This window comes from Rhinatrema bivittatum, chromosome 7 (genome assembly GCF_901001135.1).
Source record: "Rhinatrema bivittatum chromosome 7, aRhiBiv1.1, whole genome shotgun sequence".
NCBI lineage: Eukaryota > Metazoa > Chordata > Amphibia > Gymnophiona > Rhinatrematidae > Rhinatrema > Rhinatrema bivittatum.
In genome coordinates, this window is record NC_042621.1 from 278,257,233 (window position 1) to 278,282,503 (window position 25,271).

The following is a 25,271-nucleotide window of genomic DNA, read 5'->3' on the forward strand; positions in this document are numbered from 1 at the left end:
AAGAGTCCCAAAATCCAACTGAGCACAGCGGGTCAAGGAGCAGACAGTGATCGTTGATGTTGTAAAGAATAGCGGATGTGAGAGCCTTTTGTGCTGCTGCATAGTTATCGCAGCCTCAGGGGTGAACCCAGGAGACCTATACCGGCAGCTGGCATACGCGTCCTATAGTGGGACATTCTGGAGTTTCATCTTTGCCAGTCGCATCCCCCACAGTTGAGCACTTGGGTTCTGGTGGCTGGCAGGACTTTGGCGGATCCCTAGGGCAGTAAAGCCAACTCGAGTTCCCACTACACAATGAGGTCAAGGCAGGCAACAGGAATGGGCCGAGGTCAGGACAGGTAGCTAATAAGAGTGGTCAGGTTCAGGAAGCAGGCAAGTGTGCTCAGGCCCATGCAAGAGGTCAAGATCAGGAGAGTCAGGCCAAGGGAGATACTAAACGAGACAGGCAGGACAGGACAAAGCTGGACAAGGAAGGATGGCGAAGACAAGACTGGATGAGGATGGCTGGAAAAGGCACAGGAAATCAGGAATGCTGGCAACATGCACTGTAAGGCAGAGATGCGTCTGAAGAGCCCTTAAGTAGAAAGGTTAAATGACCTCATCAAAGGGCGCTGTGGGATTTCCCTGTCACAGCACCTTTAAGAGGTGGAAGTTTCGTGCACACACACATCTTAGGCAGACCTGGAGAAAAGGCATCATGGCAACATGTGGGCCTCCGCTTGGCGGAGTTGGGAGATGGCGGTATCCCTGCCATCTCGCCAGTGTCCCGGGGACTCTTCTGTTGGCGTCGGGGTGAGTAGCACAGCTCACGGAGCCTACCCGCAAACCACGAATCCTAACAGATGTCATCTTTTACGTTACTATGTTTGTTTTCTACACCAGTTTGCATCCAATCCCCTTTGTACAATTGGAAACTAAATTAATAAGATCAAGATACAGAGGACAGCAGAAAACTACAAATTACTAGTATAGTACCTTTTGCATTTTCTGCAATCTGCGTGGATTGCTTCTTCTGCCCAAGAGGAAAAGCCACTCAACTATCCGTGTGGGTGGATGGAAATAAAGGTTAAGAAATGAAATACAAAAAAAATATAAGATGACAACTTTCTAGTGGACTAATAATTCATTTCTTGACTAGCTTTTGAGAGCTAATACTTTCTTCCTCAGGTCAGAATTAGATGGGCAAAAGATTACATTACCAGGAAATATAAGTGAATCATAAAAGGCATTCTAATGATAGTGTGAGAGGGAAGATGGAAGTAAGGGGGGTCTGATGGGTGATCAGAAGATGATAGGCAGTACAATTGTATGACTAATAATGTGATAAAAAACTTAGGTCTTTGTTGAGTTCTTTCTTGTCAGTTCTGGTGTCTGATCATTTTAACTTTAAAAATATCCTATTCCTGGATCATTTTAAATGTTCTTTTAATTATCCTGATAAGGTCATTGAAGAGTCAAGGATTCCCTGGGATGTGTGCACTGCTCCCTCCTGCCAAAGAGGGGTAAAGAGATTTCATGGGCTTGCACAGTCTGAGATGAGAAATCCCTCAGCAGATCACAAACAAACCACTTGTAGAGCAATGTACAAGAGAAGCTCACAGGACACCTTTAAGGGACTGGGCTCTAGGTATCTGGACCCAGTCCACCTTATAGAAAGGAATCCCGATTACAGGGCAGGGAACTAAAGCCAAGGCCCAGGAAGGAACAGAGTCCCTGGAGATGAGGAGAAGGCAGCTCTTACCCAAAAGACTGACCTATTGCTGTATTTTTGTTTCAAGCACTGCTGAGGTAAGCATGTTCTTTTTTGTTAATTTTGCCTATAAATAATGTTTGTGCAAGGATATTTATTGTATTTATTTAGATTTATATTCCACTTGTTGCACCTTTTTTTTTTTCAGCGCTTCAAAGTGGATTACATTCGGGTACTGTAGGTATTTCCCTATCCCCAGAGGGCTTACAATCTAAGGGGGTCATTTATCAAAATGCGTTAAGGCATTTTCGCATGCGTTAAGGGCTTATCGCATGCGAAAAGCCCCATTAACGCATGCGATAGGCCCTTACCGCATGCTGGAGAACAGATCAGTTTGGATTATGCCTATTATGGAGTGGAGGAGTAGCCTAGTGCTTAGAACAGCAGGCTACGAACCAGGAGACCAGGGTTCAAGTCACTTTTTCCTCCGTTGCCTCAGGTACAAACTTAGGCCTGGATTTATCAAAATGCAATAAGTATCGCATGCGATAGCAAAAGGGGCGTGTTTTATGCTAACATACGGTTTATCGCAATTTGCGCTAACTACCTATGCGAAGAGCTAAGTTAGCACAAATTGCGATAAGTGCCAGACCTGTTGTATTTCTTGCATTCAACCACTGGGAGACCATTGTTAATGAGCTCAGGAGAGAGAGAGAGAGAGAGAGAGAGACTGACAGACTAGCCATGGTGTCCTCTCCCTAGATAGGTATTTGTATCCCTATGGTAGGCCCACCTAGTGACTCGAGGTGAGGTTTATGTATTAGTGTAGGGGTTAGGGGCCACCTTGACATCCAATGTGAGACGTACGAACAGAACAGTGGTCTCTCGTGAAGATTTGATGACCCTTGGAGTGAGGACACTCACCCAAAGATGAGATATGGGCAATGTTCTCTCCACCTAGCTTGATGTTACCCAGGTAGAGAATCCAATGGAGGATAAAGAGACTTGCCCAAGGTCTCCTGGTTCGTAGCCCGCTGTTCTAACCACTAGGCTACTCCTCCACTCGGCTTTTGGAACTTGTTTCTGCTCTAAGCATCTGCACAGAGTGTGCTAAAGGATTTTCAGGTCTAAGTAGCAGCACAGGCCAGAGATTCATGCAAAAGAAAACAAAACAGAGAAAACGTTTTTTGCCTGAGGCCTGGCTATAACAACAGCCCAAGAGTTAAAATGCAGCAGGCAAATGAGGCTAGCACTGCCTGGACAGAGTGGGACTTAAAGTCAGTAACAACCAGACAGGCTAGGGTTTTTTTTCTTTTCCCTCCCACAGAAAAGAAAAAAGATTTTTGTTTTGAACTCTGGAGCAGGGCAGGGCCCTTAAAGAATGCCTCTATAATACCAAGCAGTATAAATTAAAATGGATCCAGAAAAAAATTCTGCATGGATTTCCAAGCAGCAATAGCACCAACTCCACCAGCAATACCTGCAGCAGCGGTCCCAATAACAATACCTGCAGCAGCAATTACAACACTGGCTGAAAGCCCAAGCACAGAGCACCTGCCAATCACTACAACAATCACAAGCAGTATAACCCACGGAAGCAGAAACTGGAACAGAGTGGAGTCCACCCCCACAGAGACTGGATGGGACCCGACAATGACTCAGAGGCCTTCTTGGTTACCTTTGAGAGGATAACAGAGGCAGTGGCCTGGCCTGGATCCCAGTGGACCCATGAGGTTGGCTCCTTATTTAACTGATAAAGCCCAGGCAGCATGCTGGGCCCATAGCAACCAACAGGCTCAAGATTATCGGAGGGTCAAGGCTGCCATACTTGATAGATTGGGATTACCCAAGGAATGGTTTCAGATAAATTTTAGGGGTCTACCTTTACCCCAAGAGAAAGGCCAGAAGTCCTGGCCCAGAAGTTAAAAGGACAGATACTGGCTAGAACCTGATAGCAAAACAGGACCAGAAGTGGCAGAAGCAGTAGTGATGGAAGTTTGTAACCACCATCCCCTCCAGAGAGCAAGAATGGGTGCGGAGACAGATACCATCCTGAAGGAGGTAGTCTCCCGAGTGGAGAATTACTTGGATGCCACAGATTCAGGCCCCAGGCTAACTCCAGCACAGAATAATTCCCAATTGAAAGAGGTAGAGGGGAAGGAGAGACCTGAGGGACAAGACCTTGATACACCCCCAACAACAGAGATGTGTGAATCCCTTACCCTCTGAACTCCCAATCTCTCCTTAGGAAGTCATGAGGACAGAATAAATAAGCGCATGGTAGCAACACCCCTGGGGTTTGCTTCGACTGTGGAAAGAAGGCTCACTTCGCCCATGACTATTCCTGTGTTGAGGATGAACCTATGGACGTCAACCTCCATATTTTTGTCCTCTATCTTGCACACTGCCTCTAGATTGACTAATTTGCCACAAAAGGTTCTGAGTACATGACCACTGAATCTCGTTTTCTTTTTCGCCAGTTCTTCTACCAGGATTCTTCCACCCAAGCACGCTTTCATTTGAGATCATGTCTTTCCAGCTAATCTTCAGAATTTCTCTATAAGACCACATTTCAAATGCCTGTATTTTCTTCTTGATCTCCTTATTGTAAATCCATGGTTTCACTTTCATATCTTACCACTGAGAAAATGTATACAGGCAGTTAGCTTTAAACGTAAGCTTCTCCTTACACTCCCAAAAGTCTTTTTTTCTGCCTTGCCAAGTCTTCTTACTTCTAAATCCAGCTATCAAAATATTTCAGTTCTTTAACTTATTTCAAATTTGTTCCATTAACAAATATTTCTTTAGCATTAGTAGTCTTTTGCTTATTAACATAATGTTCATATTTTTGGTGTACAAGCTCATTCCATAGATCTTACAGGTTCTTGTTATATCTTTTAGGGCTTCTTTCTTAGATACTAGCAGCACTGTATCGTTTTTTATTTTTTTTTATATATCGACATTCGATCTGAGATATCATATTGGTTTACATTCAGGTACTGTAGGTAGTTCTCTATCCCCTTACTGAATAAGGGGTAAAGCTAGCGCGTTTTCGACGTGCTAGCTTTACCCCTTATTCAGTAAGGGGTAATAGCGGGTCAAACGCACAGCCAACCCCCCCCCCCCCCGAAACTAATAGCGCCCGCAACATGCAAATGCATGTTGCGGGCGCTATTCCTCCTACTACTACTAGTCCTCATATACCTCATACTATTCCTCAGCATACTGAATTGTTCATCCAGTTTATGCCTTCCCCTATTCTTCCAGAATTTCTTAGGTTAAAAATTCACAAAATCTCCATTCAATGCTTAACTGAAGCACCATCTTTCCTCCAATCTTAGCACTATTCAACAGATGCCATGAACAGAAGAGGCAGTATTCCCAACCCTTAGAGAAGGGAGTCCTGGTTATTGTTGAGGGCAACACCTGGTAAGACAGGTTTACAGCACATGATACAGGGTTCTGGAAGGAGCTCCAGTGCACGACTCCCAGCCTCAGCAATGGTGCTGCAAGGATCGGACTAGGAAGAATGGAAGGGTGGGTCCATTAAAACAGGGGGGAAAAAAATCCCGGGTAATCGGAAAGTAAAGCTCATGGTGCCAGAATCCCAGCCCTGGCTCTGACTGAACTGGAAGAAAAAGGAGAGCCTACCAGGCCGAAAAAAAAAAGGAGGTGGTCACGCGCAGGTCACTAGGAAAGAACATATCTACCATTTTGGTAAGAAAAACATTGGGGCTCTCTTTCTTGCTACCGATAGTTCAGGAGAACAGCAAACACTGGATGGCAACCTGATACCCAATAAAGTGGAGTATAAACACTCAATGAAGTTAAACTAGCAATTCAAAACAGGCGGCCATGGATTTGCTGAAGAAGATGAATGAAATTGTGTTTCATAAAACATTATTTGTTAATCCATTGCACACTGATTTCAGTAACTCTAATCTCAACCAAGAAATCTGAGCAGTCACTGACTAGTGGCACACAAACTGAAAAGACAGCACCATGTGTGTGCTATTGACTCGTGTTAGCTGCAAGTCAGCTTTGCACGTATGTATATGCTAAAGGTCTAAGCATTTGGTCATGTTTCTGTAGCAAAATAGACATATCGCATAACATAAAACAACTTATTTTACAGTTTAGCCCCATTACTCTTGGTGTGATTCCAGTCAACACAGGTAGACGTTAAAGATATTCTGTTACTCTAGGAGTTGAAACGATTTACGTGAAATGTGCCTCTGGTAAGCTTTGCACATCACTCACTACATGCTTTGTCAAGCTCTGGGCTGACAGAGGGCTGGAAGCTGCTCCTTTTCACTAAAAGCTAACACCGTACTGTTTCTCCTTATAAACACATTGCAGTGCTGAAGCTGATGTGTTGGCCCAGTGTGACCGTGAACACTGCTTGTTCATGTTACCTGACTACTGCAGTAATAGGGGAAGGAGGGAGGGGAGTCCTATTTCAAAAAAGAAAGATCATGTGATGGCTTCAGCTGCATGCACAGGAATTTTATGTACACCTCAGCAATAAAAGGCACATGAAAGGAGGGAATGGAGTCACGATGTATATTTGTGCCATGCAAATCACTGTCGTGAAACTTAGGCCTCCATTTTGTAAAATTCCTATGAGATTAAGATGGCCAAATATCTGAAGATACTGCAAAAAAATTAATTAATTAAACAACAAAGAATATATGGCGCTGGTGGAGGGGACATTTAGCTCTTCCTCGTGGAAATTTAGTGCCGCCTCTAAAGTTTTACAGACCTCCAAATTTCACAAAATTGAGGTCTTATTCCCTTCATTCGATCATCAGGTTTAAAAAAAAGAAAAATCACTCATGAGGATGGGGATGCAGTGGAGGAAGCACTCAAAGCACATGGAGGAGGGGAAGGGAGCGGGAGTCCCAGATATTGTTCCACAGCGACCCCTACTGGCCACACTTGGGGGTGCACGCATACTGCATTCCAAAGCAAGCTGTGCTTAATAGCACACCCCCCCAGGTCACAGATGGTCACTGCCATGGCTGGATCAGAAGGGGAGGAAATTAAAATGTTGGGGGGATGGGCGGGGTGGCAGAGGGAGAGGGATCTCCAGATATTTGGGCATGAAGGCTCATCTCGCCATAGGCTCAGTACAGGCTGGTTTCAAAGGAGCAATCGAAAAACCGCATGGTCATTTTTTTTTTTTTTTAAAAGCTCTGCAAAAGTAGAAACTGGTTAACAGACACGTTTTCCACTTTTATTCAAGAAAATAAAAAAAAAAAAAAAAAAAGCCTTCATTTAAAAAAAACAAAGCTCCAGCAATATTAACGTAAGGCGTGAAGAAAACCTCGGCCGAGACTGCTTTGCCACGTGCTCGGAGCCTATTTCTGGTGTATTCCCACCACCGAGGCCGAGGCAGCTCTCTTCCCTCTTACTGTCTTCCCCTCTTCATTAAAACAGCCCATCAGGCCTGAAGCCTCCAGAAGTACCAGAAACTCCTTTTGTGCTTAGATGACCCATAAATTAGCCAAGGAAACAACAAGGGATTCCTGAAATCCCCGGGAGGACAAAAAAAAAACCCGGTTAAATGAAAGCATTTGATTTCTTTCTTTTAATACTTGGTGGGGTGGCTGGGGAGGGAGAAGCTTTCGTGCAGCGAGAGCTTTCCACTGGGTGACTGGCACCCCCTCTCCCTCGCTTATCAATGAGACCTTTCAGGACTCAGCTCTCCCTGATTGCGACATCATTTCCTGTCCAACACACTAACCCTATTGATAACTTCAGTCTGATGGGAATGGCTCAAACCAACCAGGAAAGGCCAGGAGACCCAAAGAACACACGCAAGGACATGGTGCTTAGAGTCAAACCGGAGAAAGAAACAGTGCCCCTGCAGTATTACTTACAGAGATATGAAAACCATATTTAAAAGCATGCACTCAGCAACTTCTAGGGTTCTTCCAGCAGATGCAATATTAGGGGCTAGGCATTTGCTGATGTGCATTGTCCAGTTCCAGGGATGTTTACCAGCTTGAATATTCAGCAAAGCCATCTTTACAGATACTGGGCGTCAAAGGAAGTGAAGAATGGCTGATTAATAATTTCCCCTTATTCCTCTCTCATCCACTCATAACACACAAACTAGGGGGATCAGCTACATGTAATACTTTTTTTTTTTTTTTTATGACTCAGTCCCTTTGCTTTCTTCTTTTCCAGATGCCTCGCGAGAACAGGAACTGTCTTGTCACTCACCTAGTGGGCTCAGCACTCGTTCTCCTCCGAGCCTACAGCAGGGCTTCCCAAAATCTGACCCCAATGACTCCACAGCTCGTCCTGTCTCCAAGACATCCACAATGACCAGTCGTGGCAAATCTGCATGTACCGGGTTATGCAGATTTATCCTATGCCTCATCATTGTCAAAGTGCTGAAAACCTGACTGCTGTGGGCTCACCAAGGTCTGGGCAGCCTTGCTCTCTACGATGCACACATCAGAACCTTCTTTGACACCATTTTCAGCTTGTGAAGGTTCAGTCGGAAGCTTGCCAACCTGTACTTCAAAATCTTTGGACAAGCTTGCAGCACTAATCACCGTCACATTATATATCAAGGGAAAAGAAGAAAAGAAAACTTCACGGTGTAAAAGATAAGAACAACACAGACAAAGAGAAACAAAGTTTTCCGCATCTGTAGACTTTGTTCTGGATTATTTATGAGATCAGTTCAACCAAATTCTTTTTAGCTTCTGGAGCATGGACCAGACCAAAAAAACAAAACCAAAAACAAAACCAAACCTCAAATAGCAACTGTCATAAAAGAAGATATTTGTGAGACATTCAGGAAAATAAAAACATTTTTCTTACAAAATTTGGGTGACAAGTCCTAAGAGACTTTTATGTAAACATTACTCCTTCTGTGTCATCTAGCAGACAGACACTATGTGCATTTACCTTACCGGATCACCACAAAGGTTTTTATGCATAAATGTCATCACGCATTAACTTTCTGGGCATCACAGTCCCTTTCTGTCAAATATCTGCAGACGTGATAAAGAAGGCTGGACTTTAAAACCCAAGACACGGGTTTTTGGACAGGTTTGTATGTGGAAGGTAAGTCGGGTTTTGGGCAGAGGGGCATTAACAAGGCAGGATGGGGAAGGGAAGAGAAGGAAAGGAATCTTTCCACCAATCAGAGAGAAATTTTGACCGGCATGTCATGGAGACGTAAGTACAGCAGCATTCAAGAAGAAAGCTGATCAACAACATGGATCTGGCTTCAAAATGGTCTCTCCCATTCTGGGCAGGAATACTTTGAGTAAATGAACCATCGTCTCTTTTGCTTGCATGCTGTGAAAGAAAATCCTGCACTGGAACGGAGACCTTGTCAATCCTTAAACCACAGAGATGGTATAAGCAAGAGGCAGATTAATTACCTGGAGGTCAAAGAACTTGCTGTATCTTCGGTAAATAACCTGCGACGTTGAGTCGGACCATGTTACGTTTATGATGTAGACCTGAAAGGCAGAAGAAAGGGGAAAAAAATAGAAAATGCATCAGAATTATAAAATATCTCTGGAGGAGCAACATCAGGGCAGCACAGAAAGCTTGAAGATCTGTGCCTATCTAAAGAAACGGGCTCAAGACATCAACGAAAAGGTTGACAACTTAACCATCTTCCCCTCCCATGTCAAAAAAATAGGAGAGAAGGGAACAATGTTTTATCAGACTTCCTAAAAGTAAAATCTCTAGTTGGCAGCAATGTTCATCCGCATCAAATGACTGATACAGAACAAGGAATCACCGCATCACCTACTGGCCTGTCACTGCTCTGAAAACAAAGATGCAAGCAGTCTACGAGAGAAGAGTGGCACCATCTCCACCTTCATACCGAAACAAAATTCAAGTAAGCGAGCGAACATGGAGCATGTGGTTATAAAAACAGTTCTGCAACCTACAGATGGTAACACTGAAATCAGATGTGACGAGGACGGCCCTCGCTACACTATAGGGTACAGGGTCACCGGTTCTGGGGTAGGGGTGGGGGCTTTCCTTTGAGTTGCTACAAGGTACCATCTGTGAATCTTCTATAGAGCACCTTCTGTTGCCTTGCTGGAACAGATGCGGGTCAGAGGCCAGCAGATTAGCACTACTATAACAGCTAGTCATGTGGCTTTTGGAACCCGATATTCAACATTACCTAGAAAACGAGGTGAGCAGAAGCCCTGAAATTGAAAGACAGTCTAGGCACAGAAGTTACAAATGGATGCAGCTTTGTGCATGCTTTGAAGGCGTTCCCACTGAGAAGCAGATTTTTTTTCTTTTAAATGGGGAGCAGCAGCATGCATCCCTTTCCCCCCCCCCCCCCCCCCAAACAAAAGCACCTGTATTTTTTATTTAATTCCTAGCAAGTTAAAATATAGAACATAGAAATGACGGCAGAAGACGACCAAACGGCCCATCCAGTCTGCCCAGCAAGTTATTGACTCTTTCCTTTTTTTTTTTTCTCATACTTGTTATGCTTGGCTTTTAGTGAGCCAATAGATCATATTTGTAATAGATGAGCTTTCATGAGCACATGGTACCTTGCAAACAAATGAAGGGTACAGCTATTTAAAAAATACAAATAAAGAATAAAGAATTGTAAAGGCCATGCCTATTTTATACTTTGGTTATAAGTTATATGTAAACCGATGTGATGTGCAAACGGATGTCGGTATATAAAATCATTAAAATAAATAAAATAAATACCCAACACAGCATGCACCGGGAGCTCAGAGGCAGCACTGCTGCTTCCTGGATCTCAGGGCTGCTGGTTCAAACATCCCCCTGCTGAAATGTGAAGGGAGGCAAAAAGCCGGGAGCAGGCAAGCTTGTTTCTTGGAAAAGGGTGATGGATGCATGGAATATCTTCCCAAAGTGAGTGGTGGGAGGCTGAAATGGTACCAGATGAGCACACAGGATCCTTAGGTGGAAAAAAATCAGTCAGCAGCCAGGTCTGTCTAGCAGGCTTTGCGTTCCTCGCCTCGACCAGATCCGTGCAGCAAGTCTGAGGTGGCGGGAGAGCTGTCCAAAAAGGCCACAGAGACCTAGAGAACCAGAAGTGCTGGTACTGGTGGCTGATGGGACTATGCTGGGATCTTTTGGTAGGAAAGGAGAGTGGGAGGATACTGGGCGTAAACTGAAAAGGAGATCTTGCATGCTCTCAGAAAGAAGGAATACAATGGAAGAAGAGGAGAAACGTCGTCCTGGAGGGCAGGCCCAGCAGATCAGTGGCAATAATGTGCACTGCCGTGGTTTGCCCCACGTTGGATCGTCTACCCCCTCCCCTCCCTAGGGTCAGCTGGCGATGCGGCAGAGACCATGTTCACAGCTCCCGCTGGGGGGAGGAGGAATCGCACAAGCAGGGTATCCAGTGGTCGGGTTTGGTATCCATGATTGCAGGGTTCCGGAATGAGCCCTGGTGAATGGCCCCTGGTCACTGCAATGAACAGGTACATGGTGGGGGCGGGGGGGAGGAAGGGGGCGGATATACAATAGGCGAAGAATCCCTGGGTAGCTGTGAATGAAGTTCCCGATTCCCACTGAGCTAGAGGACCAAGGAGCAGGGAGAAACTGCCAGGTTAAAAAAAAAAAAAAAGCCTTGCCCTGTTAAAGGGCGATATCTTACAAAAGTCAGGCTGTAGGTTTGGCAGCTGGGATATATCTTTGGTAGTGTGGATGGGAATAACTAGTTGGTCTTTTGCTGCTGTTACCTATTACATTACTAACATACGATTGGGGATCTATTACACACGATTTGCTGTTTGGCAGGCTACGTGCTCCTACCAAGGCTGTAAGAAAGCGGCTGAACCCTCGTTTTCTTTTCTATGAAACCTGCTGACTTGGAAAGTGAGCGTAGACGGTCCTCATTCATGCCTTGATGTCAGATAACTCTGAAGCATGAACATGGACATCTGTCTCCTGTTCCACCAACACAATTGGGCAAAAACACAGATTGTTTTGCCTTCCCCCAGAAGAGATGTTAGGAAATGAGAAGGCGGTGGGATTTGATGAACCTTTGGTCTGTTTTCAACCCAACCGGCTCTAACTTAAGGAGCGGGAACACAGCGAACAGGAGCTCTATCCAGGTGGAAGCACTTGCAAACACTTCCCCCCTTCTGCCTTAAAGAGTTTGACTTCTCAGTTGCTTAAATATTGTTAAGGGGTCAGAAATCTAACTCTGGAAGGTCCAAGGGACACATTTTAGCGCTTCCCTACGGAATCATCAAGCAGGACAATACCTCAGTGGCATTCATAATATGCAATTAAGAATTCTATTTGATTTCACGTTGCTTATCTTGCACCCTCACAATAAGATAAGATTAACTGCGTCTCCGGTACCATTTTCCATATCTGGGGGAAGGAATGCCTTTCAAGATCTAATCTTACCTTTCAACTCTTCCATTTGTGCCCCACGCTCTAATCAGTCACAAAACCTCTTATTCTCGCTTTTCTTGCACTACTTAACATTTTCTCATGCCACTTTCTTCTGCTCCTAAATGAGTCAGTTGCTACTCACCATTCAACCTCCTAAGTGCCCTGATCTCATCGGCTCTTTGCACTCTCCCTGAAGTCCCGTTTCAAATTAAAAAAAATAAAAATCCACAAAAACTGGAAAACAGTGTCTCATAGCGGTGTGACAACCCTCTCAGAATCTGATCGCCCGTCAGAGACGTGACCAAAGGCGGCAGCTCACCCCTGCTTCTCCCCTATACCCTGCCATCAGGCATCCACGCTCTACACAGCACTGGAACTGAATGCAGCCAGATTAAAACAAAGGGGGAAACAGTCCTGAACAGTCGGTGCAGCGGCTGAAAACCCACAAAGCAAAGGGTGACAAAGTCCTCTTTGCGGTAGCGCTGCCTTGTGTTAGGTAAGACCTGAAATGACTGCAGATGACTCCAATCTGTGGTCCCAAAGCTGGTCTGACTTCTGTTTACAAAGAGAAGTGTTTCAAAACTGCTCCATGGGCACAATTTGTGTGCGCCATTCTTGCTTCTCTGTGCTGAGCAAGGGGGTTCAATTTCAAAACAGCAATACAGCATAAGATATGCCATGCTGGGTCAGACCAAGGGTCCATCAAGCCCAGCATCCTGTTTCCAACGGTGGCTGATTCAGGTCACAAGTATTTCCTCCTTCTGCTCTCCCAGATTACTTTCTACTATCAATGGCTGTAACCTGGAGCGTCAGGATCCCATTTCTCATTCGAACAGAAAAATCATTGGTAGATCTTACTCCAGACGCACCATTCAGGGTAAAACTGTGGGATTTTAAAGCAGGCGGCTTCTCCCCAGCTTTCCAGAGAAACCTATCTTCCTTTTCATTCTCTATCTACTGAATGCTTCACCTAAGGGAGAGGAATTTTATAACAGCCCGCGCAATTTGTGCCTTGCCAAAACGCAAGTGCCATGCCAATGTTCAAAGCAAACTTACCCTCCTGCTAAGTTCCCTCTGAAAAGGATCGCAAATGGCATGCATGAAGTAACCTGCACAAAGTTACACTTGCTCATTGCAGCATGTAACTTCTACAGATTTATTACCTTATTTGCAATCTTTTTCAAATCAAAATGTATGCATGTAAATCCCAACCCCATCTCATCTCCACCCCCTCAGAATGCCTATTTTGTTTGTGCTCATAAAAGTATGCGCAAAATTGAGTGGTGTCTACATTTTTATGCACACAAACCACGTGCAATCTTATAAGGAGCCATTTACAGGCATAAACCCATGTATTCGTGCATGCAAATGGCTTTAAACTTTACCCCCTTAGAAGGAACTACACCCACTGAATTCTTTCAGTTCCAGAGATACAATATATATAAAGCCTAATTTATCTTTTTCATTAAGGTGGGGATTATTCTGCTGTGCAGATTCATGATCCACCCAGGACTGACCACCTCACCAGGAGCCTGGCATTTTCTACTCTTCCATTTATGTAGCTAATAGGAGATTCTGTGTCTCGTTGATCCTTCCAGACCAAAACTGCTTTCCCTCTATTCAAAGACTTAAGAGACTGCTACACTCCTAGTCTGGAGCAGGCTCACATCATCTCTGTGGGACCCTACCAATAGGGCTCAAAGCACAGGGGTTCAACGTGGTGGGGGGGACATACCATGTGTTAGAGATGCTTCATTAGGCTCAAGTATGGGTGTACCTTGCAACACTGAAAACCGCCCACATAATAAGCAGGGCCCCCATCCCTGATCTCCTCTCCCTCGCTTCCCCACAGTAACCGGGGGGGTCTGGAATTCAAAGACTGAAGTTAGGCCACCAGGGTGATGCAGCTGCTCATCTTCATCCCCTCTCATAAGAACATAAGAAAATGCCATACTGGGTCAGACCAAGGGTCCATCAAGCCCAGCATCCTGTTTCCAACAGTGGCCAATCCAGGCCATAAGAACCTGGCAAGTACCCAAAAACTAAGTCTATTCCATGCAAGTGATGCTAGTAATAGCAGTGGCTATTTTCTAAGTCAACTCAATTAATAGCAGGTAATGGACTTTTCACTCTCAGTCACGTATACGATGTAAGTGAGCAAATACTCAATTCATATCATTTACCCAACATCACAGTTTACTGGTCAGGATTGTACAGCAGGTATTGGGGATTTTCCACATTGCATTTCAAACCAAAAAAAAAAAAAAACCCCAAATTTTTACAAAACCTAATTCATGTTTATCAAGAAAGGAATTTGCTGGCAAGTAGCAGCTCTCCCCGAGCGCTGAAATCGTGTATAATTAATCACCCCGATTGATGCCTGAAGGTTATCCAAGCAATGGAGCGAATGTGCAGTCATAAGTGGAAACAAGACAGCCACTTCCCCCAGCACAGGTCACCACAAGGGCATTAATTAGAAATGTGCAGGTTAGGTAGAATTAGAGGGGGTGGGGTGGGGTGGGGAGAAGAACATTTAAATGTGCTTTTAAGGAAAGGTTTTAAATGTACTGGTAAAGTGGCCGACATGATTACAAAATATAACCAACTACAGCAACTACAAGAGTTTCTGAAATGGACAACCAACCTATTTATTTAAAATAAATTCAATAAATTCTCTCAGTTCTAGCAGAATACGTTTAAATCAGAATGGGTATTTGCTCCGGCCTTTAAGCTACACAATGCCACTTTCCCAGCACAGAGAGAGGCAAGAGTCTGTCCTACGGGTGACTTCTTTGGTCAAAAAAAATAATTAATGGCCCATTACTTCTAAGAGTCCTGCTGAAAAGCACGCTCACCGGCCACCAGGAAAATGCCTAAAATGTTTGCCATCGCTGCACACCAAAGCCCGTCTGTCATCAGCTGTCGACTATCTTTATTTATTTTATTTGGTTTCAGTCCTGCCCTTACACACGATGCCCAAATCCACAGAGCACTAACGCACATTCTGATTTCTACTCTGCCGTGCGCATGGCTCAATCAGGCCTTTTCTGAATATTTCAGGACACAAACAGGGCTGGGTCTCATTGTTGGATGAATTGCTTCGGGATCTCGAGAGAGAGGTGGTGTCACTCTGATCTTTTCAGATCCACTCACTGCCTTGGACACGGTCAATCATGAACATTGATTGATTGACTGAGGATAGCGGATATAGGAAAGGGGGTGCAACACTGCTGCGGTTTGCTTCTGGTCTTACAAAAAAAGAGACTGTAGGTGGATTCTTAGGGGAATCCTAGACCCCCGTGGTGTGTCCCAACCAATGCTCTTTCTAATTGTTTTACAGGCTATGCATGCAAAAATAGTCTTTTGTGCAACTTTTTATAAACAGACTTCAAATTTGTGCACCATGAGGCAAGGATACCTGACCAACTTTAATGCAAATATCATCAGAATTTTGAAAATGTTATTTAAGTAAGTGCTTTCTTTTAATAAAAATAATTCAACATTACTTCAGCATTTTTGTTTTAAATAGAAAACAAACAAAATACATTTAATTTCATATGATTTTTATATAGTAAAGAGTGATATGCTATTACGTTATTTTATGTGCGCACTACATTTTGCTGTGGTCCCACAGATTTTTCTAACATTTTTCTGGTATCATTCTGTAATCTTTTGATTAAAATGGGAGCAGAGTATTGTTTGTTTGCAGGTAGTGTCTGAATCATCTTTCTGGTATGCAATAAAGGAACTAAAGGCACAAGATGATATTTACAGGCGCGGGAGTAAAGCTAAAAAGCTGAAGTTAGACATCTCGAAAATGGAGATCCTGTGGAGTCGGAGATCAGAAGTCTCTGATTTTGATCAGCAAAATGTTGTCAGTTACACAACTGGTATGGAATTTGGGAATCCTAATGGAACCAGAGGTTACTATGCAGTCATAGGAGTCCCCAGCGATGAATACAGGTTTTTACCATCTGAAATTAAGCCTTATCTTACAACTAAAGATCTGGCAATGGTTTTCCAGGCATTGATTGTCAGCAGGTTGGTTTAGTGCAGTGTTGTTTAATGTTTAATAAATATTTGATATAACACCATATCACCGTAGCATCTAACTGGTTAACAATAAAATTATACAATCAATTAACATAAATCACAATAAAATCAAAAAAGTTCAGTCACATAAAAAAACATAAAATTGACAACACTCAACACACAACTCCTCACAACCCCATTACCTTCCCCAGTAAAACCAAAAGCAAACCCCCAATTTAAAAAAAAAAAGTCTCTCCTTTCCTTTTTCAAAACTCCTAAAATCCCTACCCCCCTCCCTAGTCAAAACAGTCACTTCAAATTTAAATCTTATCAAATCTCTCTAATAAAATATTTGGATTAAAAAGCCAAGTTTTATTCTACCCAAATAAAGAGAGGGAGTGAGTTCCATAGCAAGGGTGCGTCTGATATGAAAAAGTACAATGGGTCCCCTCCAGTCTTATCTCTTTAGAAGGTGGCTTAAGCAATTCTTGTGGCAAGGAACATAACGCACGTGTAGGCCTGTATCTACAGGATTTCCAACGAAGCTGCTGAAACGATTCCAGCTTGTTCAGCATGTGTCAGATCCATCGGGGGGGAGGATTAAAAGCAAAGAAGACAGTGGACCCTTTGTTACAGGAGTTACACTGGGTACCACCAGTTGAATACTGGATTGCATTTAGGATTCTTACATCGGTGTACAAATGCTTGTACAATATGGCTCCAGCCCATTCTGAGAGCTTGCTGAATTAGGTTCCTGCAAGGCTGCTGCATTCCTCACAAATGGATTTGCTAAGTGCTCCAGATGTGCGGGATGTATGCAGAGACTGATCAAGACAAAGAATGTTTTCAGGGGTTGCATTGAAAATTTGGAATAATTTCCCCTTTGGTTTTAGATTAATTAAAAATTATTTATTATGAAAATAAAAATTAAATCATGGCCGTTTTGTGCAGCTTTTGAAGATAGGTAATGAGTCAACCAACATTATTAACTAATCTTATGGATGGAGGTTTTTATTTATGGCTCTAGTGAACTGTGAATTGAAATTGATTGCATTATAATAATTGAGAATGCCTTTATTGATTTTATGCTGCATTGTATTGATTTATGTTGTAATTCATTTTGGGTCATTATTGAGGAAATGCAATTCATAAATTGACAGAATACATACATAAAATCAACGCAAAACATACCACATTAGACTACCAATAACTAGCAGTAAAATAAATTCCCAGCTCCAAAAAATCTTGGCAAGTACCATATGCTTGCTGACTCTGTTTTTCAGTGGCAAAGGAGAAGATGCTTTTGCAAAAAGGCTGTTCACTGCAGCAGAAAACCTAGGCAGCCTTTTGGAAACATGGTACATCCCGGAGAGCAAGAAATAGGAACCCCCCCTGTTTAGAACCCTAGTGGTTGGGTCCCACACAGAATTTTTGTGAGCATCCTCTAGGGGGCGTGTGTTCACTTAGTTAATCAGCAAGTCTGAGAAAGGAGAGTCTGAAGGAGATGAGGAGACAGTGATACAGGAGGTCTAGTAAAAATAAATAAATAAATAAATAAATAAATAAATAAATTAAAATAAAATAAAATAAAATAAAAGTGCCTGGCTCCTGGTAAAGCTGTGGCTCTCAGTATAACAATAAAGCCCAACAGCAGAGCGATCCCATCCCTGTGAAACAAGATCCAAGCCTTGAACTACAAGAAATGCTGGAGGTTTTAGTTTCTGGTGCTTCTGGAACAGAACAGGTTCACTGGGTCGAACTCTGTGAAGAGAGGTGAGTCACTTGTTAGAAACTGAGTTATGAAGACCAATTCCTTGGGGAAAAGCGATGAGAAGCGACATGGTTTAAAATCCTGACGTTTTCTCTGAGTAGTTTATCTGAAACTGGAATAAGATTGTAAATGATTTTTCTAATAAAGCGAGGACCATAATCCCAAATCTCCAAAGGAAGCCAAAAAAACAAGATAAGCAGCAGAAAAACAGGGACTGATGGATCTGCAACCTCACAAAGGCAGAAAGATGCAGAAGACTTTGAAATCCCTAAATTATGCTATGACACAATGATCTGGAATGTGGAGCAAAGCAAAATCTGAACTGGACGTGTTGGAACCGTACACCTCAACCCAAAAGCTCAAGAGCACCTTCTGTAATCCTGTGCCCACTCATTTGTTCCTGCAGAGCTAGCTGTGAATATTTTTCATGCAAATAAAAAAAAAAGGTGCCTAGGAGGACCCTGACTGACAGTACTTAACGCTGCCAGAGAGAGGATGCGGTCACCCCTTCCTTCTCAGTGCTTTCACCCACAGTCCAGTTTACCACCTGATCGTCCACCACTTAGAGAGCCCTTGGACCATCAGGAAAGGTCTCCCCGAACAAACAGTCCCACAAACATTAAATGTTAGCGGTTCTAATTTTACTATCAAATATCTGTTTTCACTGGTAGATAGCCAGCTATTCCTGGCATCAGCCCAGTAAGTAAGCTAAAGTCATTTTAATTTCCTCCCACACTTTATAAATTGACTATTCAGCTGATGCCTAGCTTTTGAATCACCCAAGGCAAGCCTGACATGACCTAGAATTTGTAAACACTTGAGGTTTTGAAGCAATATGGAAACAGTTTACTACGACTTTTCAATTTGTAATAATAAAGTTCTTTTATTAAGGAGCCATTTAATCAGAAATTAATATTTCAACACTATCTTATAGTTATAAACAGGCAAAAGCATAGTAACATAGAAGTCAACATTCTAAGGGATCTAGCTGCCCAACTATAGACTTGGGAGAGTAGATGCTCAGGATTGAAAATTTCCATCCGCTGAGAAGCTAAACCTAGCCACTAAAATCGTGGGTGATAAATAGGGAAAAACAAAGCTGGCTAGAGCTGATTTTCAGCATGATCTGTCAAAAGTTAGGCCAGCTAGAGTTAAGCCTAATTTCACCAGCAACCAGTTATATAGGCTATAGATAAAACAGATTAGGGTAGCCAGCTAAAGCACAGTCTGCTATCTTAACCACTGTGCCTCAGTCCACAGTAACATAGAAGATCATAGATAAGGACCAGCTGGGTAGGGGTCTGCAGGCCAAATAATAGCATTTTGTTTCATCTCGAATCGTTGGGGGGGGAGGTTCTTAACCAAATTTAATTTTATTGGGGGTTTCTGCCTTATTCTTTTTCTTTTGGCAATACTGCACATTAAGGGCCAGATTTTAAAAGCTTTACGAGCGTAGAGTGGCTTACACACGCCGGGCCTATTTTATAAAGGCCCGGCGAGGCACGTAAAGCCCCGGGATGCGAGTAAATCCCAGGGCTTGCAAAAAGGGGCGGGGAGGGACCAGATGCTCCCGGCAAAGCAGCGATTTGCTGCTGTGCTGGGGAGCGCCGGCATTCGGCCGGCCCGCGCAACTTACTTCAGCCCCAGGGCTGAAGCAAGTTTTGTAATATAACAAAAATGAAGAAAAAGGTAGGGGGGAAAGGGCGGGGGAGGTAGAGGAAGGGAAGGAAAGATGGGGTGGGGGAAAGATGGGGTGGGGGGAAATGGGGGGCAGCAGTGCGGCTCGACGCGCGCAAGTTGCCCAATTGTGCACCCCCTTGCTCGCGCAACTCCCGGTTTTATAACATGCGCCACTGCACGCGCATATTATAAAATCACGTGTCCATGTGCGCGCGCTGGGTGGCACGCGCACATGGACGCGCTCACGCAAGTTTTAAAATCTACCCCTATTTGTATACAGCACACACTATTTGCAAATAGCTCACATTAAAAATGATATAAAATAAACTAAAACATCATGCATTTTTCCTATTGCTTCTTTTTTTTTTAAAACATGAAACATAGTAGCATAGTAATGACGGCAGAAAAAGACTAATGGTCCATCTAGACTGCCCAGCAATTTGCTTATGGTAGTAACTGCCGCTCCGTGCAGGTTACCCCCCATGCATTCTGTTAAGAGCTGTAACTGCCGCTCCGTGCAGGTAACCCCCATGCAGAAATGTTACACCATCCCTTTCTTTAAGCCTTTAGGAATGCGGAGTGTTTTAATTCAAAAGAGCATGGGAACTGTTCTCATCTTCACTACCTCTTCAGCGAGAGCATTCTAGGCATCCACCACGCTCTCCACGATGAAATATTTCCTAATGTTGATTGTTATTCATCCCCCATGAAGTTTCAAATTATGACCCCTAGTTCTACGCTTTCCTTTCCAGCGGAAAAGGTTTGAAGTTTGTACATAGTTGATACCTCTCCGGTATCTGAAGGTCTGTACCTTCTTTCTTTTATGGTGTACATAATTCAGATCTTTCAGCCTCTCCTCCTAGGTCTTCTGAAACAGACCCCACACCATTTTGCTCGCCTTTCTCTGGACAGTTTCCATCCTGTCTGTCCTTTCTGAGATGCGGGTACCAGAACTGAACACAGTACTCCAGGTGAGGCCTCATCAAGGATCTGTACAAGGGCATCACCACTTCCCTTTTCCTGCTAGTTGTACCCCCTTTCTATGCAGCCCAGTATCTTTCTGGCTTTAGCTACCACCTTGTCACATTGCTTGGCCACCTTCAGATTGCCAGACACTGTCACCCCAAGGTCCCTCTCCTGGTGTGCATAAGTCTCTCACTCCCCATCACAAACAGCTCTTTTGGATGCATGTACTTTTACCTGCAGTGAGCAGGAGTTCCCGGTGGCGGGAGGTGGGGGTTATTTGTACTTATCCTTATACTAATGCATTTACACAAGGATGCATCTATTTTCTAAAAAAAATAAAAATAAAAATTCTATGCACGCATTAGCAGATGTAAATGTGTCAGGTAGTTTTGGTGGGATCATTTTCAAAGGGAAAATACACGCGTATGTCCTCTTAGAAAATTGGTGTCAAATCCACATTTATGCGGGCTGCTACAAAATGACCCATAAAAAATATAGCTCAGTCTATACTTACATTGGAAGCTGAGAAAACAATAAAAAAGGTGACTAGGAACAACCTAATATACTAAGAGGCCAATTTTCAAAGGGTTTAGGCTCCAAACTTTTAGAGTTAAGCTCCTAAATTGGCCCTTTAAAAGGTTTATTAGGACCAAGTCCCTAAATTGAGGCTCCCAGTTTCACTAAGTGTTGTAAATCTGATGCCTGGTGGGCGAAGCAATCAGATAGGAGTTATCAATCTGTTATGAAACTGCTCCCAAGAAGGGAGGAGCTAGCAATCTGATAGGAGTTATCAATCTGTTATGAAATTGCTCCCAAGAAGGGAGGAGCTAGCAATCTGATAGGTTTACTCCTGCAGTGGGGAGGAGTTAGCAATCTGTTGTAGAACGACTCCTGAGAAAGAGAGTTAGCAATCTATTGTGAACCGCTAGGGAGCTAGCAATCTCGAATGCTATGACTCCTGTGGAGGGAGGAGTAGCAACCAGTTATCAGCGGAGTGCTTGGAGAGGACACTCAGCTGTAGAGGAATGTAGATAGGTGGATCCTTGGGCCGATGGCAGATGACAGCGCCCCCAGGAGGATATCCTGAGAGGGACCACCGGCTAGGCTTGGGTATGGAGACAGACACAGATAATTCTTTTATTAGACAGGTTAGTAGAACCACCAGAGGTGGCAGTAGTGAGCTGATATGCCCGGCAGGGCTGAAGTCCCTCAGATACTGGAACTGCAATCCCAGGGTTGCTGAGCTGTAGAGAGACTATAGATAGTGAGTAGACAGGGTATGCTGTATACGTAGCCAGTAGTAGATGACACACTCACATAGATTCTTAAGGAGGCTCAGTAGCTGGAAAGAGTTAGGCCCTTGAGGAGAGAGTACCTAGTTCCAGGGAAAGCTCTGAAAGAGCGGTGGTAACTCACAATTGTCTGTATCTGCGATAGCTTCCAGGCAGTAGAGAATCTTCAGAGTGTTCAGGAACATGCGCCCTCGAGGAGCGAGTACCGGTTCCTATCTGCAATCTGAAATAAAGAAAAGAGAGCGAGGCCTCCGAGGAGCGGGTACCCCTGGTAAGTCCGAGGAGGCAGAGTAGCTTGGACGAATCCATAGAAGAATCCTTGCGAGTCCTTCGAATCCATCAAGTCCTAAGAGTCCTTTGGATCCATCAATTCCTTGCTAACTCGATATGTTAGCAATTTCTGAGAAGCGGATGACGTCATCTCGGGGGATGCCCCCGAGGTTCGCGCCCTTGCTGGTACATGAATGGGAGCGCGCGTGTGCGCGCCCCCTACGTCATCAGGAATATGGCGGATCCACAGCGTCGTGCCGGTCCGGGGACGCCGGAGGGAGACGGCAAGAAGACACCGCGGCAGCTAGCAGTCCATCAGGCCCGGCGGGAGTCGCCTCAGCGGTAAGGAGGGCGGAGTGAGGGCGTCGAGCAACGATGGACGCAACACTAAGCTCCTCAGTTTAGGATCTTAAAATGTGGATGGCTATTGAGGCAGAATCAGCACTTAGGGGCCTAAATCAAAGCAAATGAATAGCAGCTGAAAATTTAGGAGCCTAAGTTCAGGTGAAAATAGGCACCTAACATAGATGCCTAAATTTAGGGCTTCAGCTTTTCTTTTTGTATTATCAGCCTCTAAACAAATATTGGAGAATGATCACCGTACATATAAGGAGGTTGATACCCTACCTCTGGAAAAAAAAAAAAAAAAAAGAAGAAGTTTTGCAAGTTGCATGCAAACCCTGAAAGTGGACAAAGTAATGGGCCTCAATGGGATATTATGGGAGTTCAGTGAGGCTTTGATGATTCAACTGAAAGATCTGTTCAATGAGTCTTTGAAGATAGGAGCGGCTCTGGAGGGCTGGAGAAGGGCAGATGCTGTCTTTTTTTTTTTGTATAAAAGTGGTAGTAGGTAAGAGGCTGGTAACTACAGACTCGTCAGTCTCTTCTCAGTGATGGAGACTCTTTAAAAAATTAGTTAATTGTCTTGAATTTAGCAGGTTGCTTGATCCAAAGAACCCAAGGTTCCTCCAGAAACAAATCTAATCAACTTTCTCCAGATCAAGTAAGTGCACCGGATGGAATATGCTTGGATTTCAGCAACGATTTTACCACTGTCCGTACAGGTGGCTAATAAATAAAAGCGGTCAGCCTAGAGGCAGGGTCCAAGATGGCTGACTGGCTCAGTAACTGGTTGAGTAATAGAAGGAGGGTAAGGGTAGATTGAATTTACTCTACGGAGTGCCCCTGGTCCCTCCTCAACCCTCCCCTCCACCCTACTGCTGATCAAGTCAACAGAAAGCGAGGGGAAAGCGGAAATGTATTGGGCTGCATGCTCCTCCTTTGCTTTGCCACCCAGAGCCTAACTGGTGCTTTGAAATGTGCAGGACACCAATACCAACACCCCATGATTCAAAACGCGAGTCTGGCCCCTGAAGGCAGAGAAGAATGCAGCCTGATGAACCAGGGCCCTCCTGCTGGCCCAATAAAAGGAGATGAGAAAGGTGTCGGGAAGCTGCTTCTGTGGCAGTCTTCAGCTGGGTGGTATGGGCTCTATTGAATCACTCTGGTGGTGTCTTTGCCCTCACTACTTAACATTTTTACTTTATACACCTGCACCGCTGGTCCCACCAGCAATGTCAAGATGACTGGAGAAACCGAAGACATAAGCATATTTTATTTTCCTTAAATACACAAAAAAAAAAAAAGACAATTCTCACTCTGTGCAGGTCATTGGAGAGACCTCGCTTGGAGTATTACATCCAGTTCTGGTGATCATACCTCCAAAAGTATTACGACAAATCAATAGTGGTCTAAAAAGGGGCTCCCAAAATATTGCAGGATCTGCACCAAAAGCCCTAAGAGATGAGACTTAAGGGCCTAAATATGTTCATCCAGAGTACAGGAGACACAAATGGACTATGACAGAGACGTTCAGATACTTCAAAAAGATATAAATATCGCACAAGAGGTCAACTTTGTTTTGTTTTTTTTTAGTGGAAGTGTGATCTCTCGCTGATCAACACTAAAACAAGAGGTCATGATATGAGGCCCCCCCGTGCGTGCAGATCCAGGAGTGGCACTGGGAAATATTTCTGCACCGGGAGGGAGGTGGCTGCATGGAACAGCCTTCTCATGGAGGCAGAAAGGTTAACAGAATGCAAGAGTACAGGATAAACACAGAGGAGTCAGAGTTTCAAGGACGCAAGGGGAACACAAGAGATCAAATGGGCTCTGTGGCCATAAATCAGACAGAACGGAAGGGCTCTATGGTCCTCATCTGCAGTCATATTCTCGGTTTCTTTTTTTTTTTTTTTTTTTAATGCGGTGCTTTCAGACTTAATTCGTTACTGAAGTGGCGAAGAGAGGGACAAAGGTTGGATCTCACTACAAATACAAGTCTATTAAATCAAAAAATGTCCCCTTATGCCTCATCGCAAGTAAGATTTCATTTAGGAAAAACGGAAGTTAGATGAGAAGTGCCAGCCTCTTTGATGTGATATCCTGCTGAATGTGTTAGATTTTCATGTGTTTTACTGCTTGCATTCCTCGCTTCCTGATGCAGGAAGTCCTCAGACTTAAGACACAATCGGTTCCTGAAAACTGCACCTTAAGCTCATTTCATTTCCTAGTTATTTTACCCATTCTTTTACAAAAAGTAGCCAGAAAGGGGTACAGAATAATCAATAAAAATACAGTATGCATACACAGAACACAGAGGACATACTCTCACACCACCCTCTAAACTAGTCCTACCACCACTCAAAGAAAGCATTATCTAGCCATGGACTGATGAAACACCAAACACCCTCTCTCGCCTACCTCACTACAATCCTATCATAAAACTTCAAGTAAACCTCCCCAGCCCATCTCCTCTCCCTCACTATAACCCTCACTACTTGAACGGGTAAATGTGAAACTTATTTACTCTATCAGATAATACAGGGACTAGAGGGAACTCCATGAAGCTAGCAAGTAGCACATTTAAAACCAATCTGAGAAAATTCTTTTTCACTCAACGCAAAATTAAGCTCCGGAATTTGATACCGGAGGATGTGGTTAAGGCAGTTAGTGTAGTTGGGTTTAAAAAAGGTTTGGATAAATTCCTTGAGGAGAAGTGCATAAACTGCTATCAATCAATAGGGATTAGCCACTGTTTCTTGCCAGCATTAGTAGCAAGGGATTTAATGTATGGGTACTTGCCAGGTACTTGTGACTTGGATTGGTCACTGTTGGAGACAGG

At 43.8% G+C, this 25,271-nt stretch overlaps 1 protein-coding gene across 3 annotated transcripts in view; it reads right to left on the bottom strand.

Moving 5' to 3' along the window:
* The window catches only part of SH3PXD2A (SH3 and PX domains 2A), a 571,414-nt gene that overhangs the window by 484,953 nt on the left and 61,190 nt on the right, over window positions 1-25,271 (bottom strand). For all 3 annotated transcript variants that reach the window (XM_029610305.1, XM_029610306.1, XM_029610304.1), the window contains one exon: window positions 9,097-9,177. In XM_029610305.1, coding sequence (XP_029466165.1) covers window positions 9,097-9,177 — 81 coding nt within the window. The remainder of the gene's footprint in view (window positions 1-9,096; window positions 9,178-25,271) is intronic.